The sequence below is a fragment of the Asparagus officinalis genome, chromosome 3, assembly GCF_001876935.1.
Source record: "Asparagus officinalis chromosome 3, Aspof.V1, whole genome shotgun sequence".
Classification (NCBI taxonomy): domain Eukaryota; kingdom Viridiplantae; phylum Streptophyta; class Magnoliopsida; order Asparagales; family Asparagaceae; genus Asparagus; species Asparagus officinalis.
In genome coordinates this window covers 2,208,591-2,214,977 of record NC_033796.1, presented here as the reverse complement: position 1 = coordinate 2,214,977, position 6,387 = coordinate 2,208,591, and the positions used below count along the sequence as shown (strand labels likewise).

At 34.2% G+C, this 6,387-nt stretch overlaps 1 protein-coding gene across 1 annotated transcript; it reads right to left on the bottom strand.

Annotated features, from left to right (window-relative positions):
* LOC109832488 lies at positions 340 to 2,774 on the bottom strand. Its single transcript, XM_020399842.1, has 4 exons — positions 2,605 to 2,774; positions 753 to 1,110; positions 446 to 526; positions 340 to 375 (listed from the first exon to the last, which is right to left on the bottom strand). The coding sequence occupies exons 1-4, from the start codon at positions 2,709 to 2,711 to the stop codon at positions 340 to 342; spliced, it is 582 nt and encodes a 193-aa protein (XP_020255431.1). The 5' UTR covers positions 2,712 to 2,774.

Sequence of the window (6,387 nt, the reverse complement as noted above, 5' to 3'; positions counted from 1 at the left end):
GATGCATCAAAGTGATTTAATGGTATTTTCAGGCAAAAAAAAAAAAAATAAGTATCAAAGTTAAAATCCCCAAACTTCCCTATGTACAAATTAGCAATCAGTTAATGCAGTTAGGAAAAATTCTATTGTAGTAAGATGTTCTTTTTTTAGGGTATTGCTACAGGGACCCTAAAATAGGGGACCCCTGAGGGGACATGTGATGTGTCAGCCCCTGGGGCTTGATGCACTGTTCATGAACAGTGGATCAAGCCCCCAGGGACTGACACATCACCTGTCCTCTATTTTGGGGTCCCTAAGGAGTTTTCCTTTTTTTAATCAATGAAAAACTTTATTCATTCATCAAATAAGCAGTTGAATTACATCAAGATACGTAAACTGAGAAAAACAAGAATACAGAGAGCTCAATAGCTCAGACTAGAGGGTGGAAATATTATAGACTATGTACCCATTGTTCATGTTCAGTAGGGATAGGCTTGTTAAGAACAATAATATTAATAAGCATTGCAATCTTGATTGCTAGGAAGACCTGCTCAATTGTGTGGGCCATAATAGAACCAATCCGATTGAGTGATCAGAAAAGCTTGGGTTTAAGGAATTCAAATTGACTAGAAGTGTATGCATGGATCCATGCATTCCTCATCAACTAATCTAATCCTCTATCTAGCTTTACTCCAAACTCTGGTAGGTTGATCTTGCTTGTTTGTCCACGTGAAAAAACATCCTGTGGTCTTCAATTGAGAGAGATGACATACCTCAACGCGTCTTTGAAAATATTCTGCATCATTACCTGTGATTGAGGATCCCCCAAGTATTTCATTTCCAGATAGAATAGCATTAAAATCACCCATAAGTAACCAAGGGATGTTGACACGATTTTTAAAAGATGTGAGCTCATCCCATAGACTAATCCTTCTTTCTATAGAATTGAAAGCATAAATGAATGAAATATAACAATTAATCCTCCCATCCAGAGATTTAATAAGGCATGTAAGGCAATGATCTGAGGAAGATAAATAGGTGATATCAAGCATGTTAGAGTTCCATAACAGCCAAACTCTTCCATTCCCAGCAGTAGAGGCATTAGAAATCCATTTCCATCCTTTAGCAATTTTGTTAGCAATACATGGCATCTTAGAACGTGTAATTTTTGTTTCAAGAAGAGCAAGAAGTGAAATACGATACTGTTAGATGATTTTTTTTTACTAATTGTTGTTTAGGGGATTTGTTAAATCCCCTAACATTCCAAAAGGCAAAGTTCATAGCTTAGTACCTCCTCTGTCAATGGAAGAGGGGTCTAATTCATTAGTTTGAGATGCAAGGGAAGAAAACTTATTGCTCTGGGTGATATGGGATATTTCCAAGGTCATCTGAGGAATTCTTAGCAAATATTAATTGCTCTGGGTGATATGGTTATTTCCTAAGTTCTTTGGCTTGAATTCATACATAATTTTCTGAGCATAAGATTTTCCATTAGGTCCTTGTATGTCGATACTATCTGGAAGTTCAAAAGGGAGTTTGACTTCAACAAGGACTCTGGCAAAAGTAAGCCTCTGTCTATTATCAGTTGCCTTATCGATGGTGATAGTATTTCCAATAATACTTGCAACCTTACTAATTCCAATAGAATTCCAGAGATTAAGTCTGAACTCAGGCAATTGAATCCACATCTATATACTATTACTAAAAGTTGTTACCCTTCAATTCGCCACTTGGCAAAAATGCCACTTGACAAAAATGGCTCATACCATTTTAAACAACACTTGGCAAACATATCAATTGCTATCTTCTTGCAAGTACCACTTGTCAAGTTTTTACAAAAGTTCTCCATATTAAATTTGAAATAAAAAATAAAAAGTTCTCCTTGAGATTTGAACTAACTCTCCATGCCTTTTCAATTTTCCAAACAAGATGCTTCGTAAACTGTTTGAACGCTTCGTAAATTATTTGTATTTTTTTGCTACATCAATTTTTGTATATTAAACAAATCTGTGCATCGCACGGGCCTAAAACTAGTAGGATATAATACATCCTCGTATTCATATCAATAGACCATGCATGGCTTCAACATTAGAGGTCTAGATCCAAACAACTTAGGGGCCCCCCCTTCAAGAATGCCTCGCATTGCCTCTCCATTTTGAAATTGAAATAAGAATAATCTAGATTTGAGCAGCAAAACTTCAGGAATTGAACTTTTTTTTTCTATAGTTTCTTAGCATAGAATTACATAGCTTAACAATAAGAAGACCAAAAACATAGCCAACTAAGCTATTCTGCCATAAATGACCTCCATCATTCCGTTCATTCTTAGAAAAGGAGACAAAATTAGATTCAGCAGAAGGGGAAACATAATTCAGATTCATGCCAGTGCCTGATTTCTGATTATCAGCAAAAAAGCATTTTCTTCATGATCATCATCACCAGAAATAAGCTTGGATTTATCCAATGAAACTGTGCTGCTATTTGACGAATTCAGAATCGGCGAAAATTAAGCCAAATTTTGACAAGGATTATGCAATGGGGGGGAATTCCTCCCCAATATCACCATTTAGGCATCAGCCCAAGAAACCCTAGATGTGGGCTTAACAACAGGGAAAGGAGACTTACTGAGCTGCCGAACTACTACTAGGGGAATCCATTGTCGAAGTAGACGCCGCCAAGATATCCGCAACGACAATCTTCTTCCTCTCTCCCTTGGATCCAGTACTCCCCATTATCCCCTCTGTTTGGATTGGTTTTTTAGATAGGTAAAAGGGGGGGAAGCTGTCAAAAATGTCAGCTTTTTGACAGCTTTCCCCTAAAATCACCTCTACAAAAGATGATTTTGGGGGAAAGCTGTCAAAAAACTGATATTTTTGACAGATTTCCACTTTTTTACCTATCTAAAAAATCAATCCAAACAGAGAGTTCATCATCAGTAGAGAAATTAGGCTCTAATTGATTAGAAAGAGTCACCAGATTCGATTTAAAACCTCCCACATTGAGATCCAGTGATCTCTTACCACTAATTTTCTTTTTCTTTTTTTCCATGAATTTCTATGCCATGGAGTCATGTTCTCCCTTGGATCCAGTGATGTTCTTTGATAAAGGAACTAATTGAGAGGACGGTGTAGCAAATTAATACACCACGCATGACTTATTTTGCAAAGAAAAATTCTTTAAGGACCCAAAATATGTGACCAATAGAGGGGACAAGTGAGGTGTCCTCCTCTTATTGGATAATGAGTTGGTCATCATTAATGATGACCAACTCATTATCCAATAGAAGGGGGACACATCACTTGTCCCCTTTATTGGTCCCATATTTTGGGTCCCTGTAGCAAAGCTCTTTTGCAAAACGATTTCTTGGCACAAAGAATGAAAAAGGCACGGGCGTGGGCTCCCACGTCCTTGAGCTATGGGGTGTGTGCACACCACGCGTCGACCGTATCAATATCTGGTTTGCGTGGGACCATTTTGACACGTTAGAGTACTGGAACCCCCAAGTACCTTATGTTTTCTAACGTGCGCACACATTGTAAACATGTAATTGAGAACGTTTTGGTTGAGTGGTTTTATAGAAAATGACTGGTAGTGATAGTTTTGTAAATAAAATTTTTCTCGAGATTTTTATAAACTGTGTTTGGTATAATTTTTTTTTTATAAAGTACAGAAAAGTACACCATTTTATAGAAATCAATTTTCGCTCAAAATGAACGGAAATCATCCAGAAATCTAATGCATATATTAAAAAAATAATTAAGTACATCAATACCCTTCCCATGTGATTTCCCATGGGCATTGTTAGTAACCTATTTTCTATAAAATGACATCAAACCAAACAAAAGAAAAAGAAAACAACATATTTTTTAAGAAATTAGAAACTTTTTCATACTTTGAACCAAACAAAGAAATAGCAAAAAACAAGAAATATGGTACTCTTCTTTTGAGTTCTATAAATTTTTCCTACAAATTTTATAGGAATACAATGAAATCAAATTTTTAGTACTTTTCTTTTTCCTCTTTTTTATAGAAATTGAACCAATCAGCCCTAATAAAGGAAGTTTATGAACTATTTCAAAGGCATCAAAAAGCATTATGTTTGCAAAAAAGAATGACACCTACACGCATAAAATTGTGTACGTGTCATATATTATTTTAATAAATTAGAATTCTAATCCATAATTATAATTCTCACCAAATAAAATTTATCCATAGATAGAAATGTTTAATTATAGTAAAATATTTGATAATCCTAACAAAATCATAATTATCCATAATTAAACAATCTAAAAATCGTATCCTCTCCTTTGTATAATAAGGAGAAATTGATGAATTGTTCCAAAGGCACCAAAAAGCATGCAAAAAAAGTGTGAGGTCAACCCCCAACAAAAAAAAAATCATGTGTACATCTATCCTATTAGGAAATGACATGGGTACAATTTATTTTTGTTGGCCTTCTTGTTTTGATGATGTTTAACAAACAATTTACCACTAATGTTGTTTGTCTAGTATTTGTGTTTTAGTATTTATTGTAGACAAACAACGTTGTTGGAGGTTGGATGGATTGCGCTTCAACGATGATATCCAAAGGAGGTTGGCGGAATTGTGGAGTGAAGCAACATGCAATTCATAGTTAAAGATCAAGTTCAAGCTTCATCCGCATGTGTACCAAGTTGAGCTACAATGAAGATCAAGATCAAGCTTGGGTAATCTAGTTTAGATTTTATATTATGTGTGTTAAATACTTCAAGCTCAATTATATACACACATACACATTTCGTTTTGGTTTTGTATATATACAGTTATATATATACATATGTGTTTTTGGTTTAATAATTTTCGAGTTTATATATGAAACAAATGAATAGAATTGGAAAATACTATTTTGTTTCATGTTTATACACCTATATATGATTTCACCTTTAACAAGCTTATATTTAATGAAATCATATTTAGTGTTTTGAATATATTGCATAGAATATGTAATTTTATGAAAATATTGTATTTCTAGGTTATAGACTTCATAACAACATATTATATCTTTTATCAAGTCTATACAATCATTTCATAAGGTTTCAAAATATTGTTTAAGTCAAAATATCAAAATATCAATTTTCAGGTTTTCATGTTTTTGAACATATTTGTAAAATGATGATATTTTTTTAACAAGGGTTTTAGTTTGGTTTAAGTGTGTTTAAAAAGCTTTTAAGCAAATTGAGAGTTTGTTTTGGTGAATCAAATTCCACAAGAGCTTGAGGAGATTATCTATTGAAGTTTGAGCTTCCAACTATCATCCCTCCATCTCTTGTTATCAAATTGAGAAGTTTTCTAAACTCAAACTCTAGCTTTACATTTATATACTTGATTGATTATCATTGTTCTTAAGCTAGATTTAATACTTGAGTTTAGTTGATTTGATCTTATTTACTCATTGTTACACACACACCCACATTGAGCTTATTGTATCTTTCATACATAGTATAGTTGGGTGGTGAGAGATTGTAACTTTGAGTTGTGCTTTCATTGTGTTCTCATCTATTGTAGAGAACAAATTTATATTTGTTACATTGTGAGTGTTGTAAGGTTTTCGGTGAGCTAGACATTGTGAGTGTTGTTAGGTTTTCGGTGAGCTAGAAACCGTAGTGTGTTGTGAAGTTTTCGGTGAACTAGAAACCGAGTGTGAGGAGTGAACGTTGTTCGGTGAGCGTTGAAAACCGACACTGTGTGGTTGTAATTGTGTTAGTGGATTTCTCCCCGGGAGTGGGGAGCGGAGACGTAGGACGGAAGGTCCGAACTCCGTGATCATATAGTGTGTTTGAGTGTGCTTTGGCGTTCATTTATATTCATGCTCATATCTTATATCGCCATTGCCATTAGCTCTTTATTTATATGATCCACTATCTAGTTCATATTGTTTACCATTGTGTTAGTTTTCATATCCTTGCATATAACTCATAATATATTTCATCATATAGGATATATCACTTTGTGTATATTGCTTATTCTTGCTTATAACTCTTGTATATCTATCTTGCAAGAATACAACTTGTTAATTAATTTTAATTGGCATTTAATCGGATTAGATTAGCATAAGACCCTAATCACCCCCCCTCTAGGGTCTAACAATTGGTATCAGAGCTTGGTGCTCTTTGATTTAATGCTAATCTTATTTTGATTGCATTTGTATCTTGCTTACATATTTTTTTACAAATTATGGATATGAATGATGCATCTTGTTTAGGCTATGATTCTAGTATTGCTCCTAAATTCAATGCTTTCTCCTATGCTCAATGGTGTTTTAGATTCAAAATATTTGTTCAATCTAAAAATATCGATTTGTGGAAAATCATTGATTGTGCTTATATTGTGCCCACGTTGGAGAAATCCAAGTGGAGCAAACATGATAAA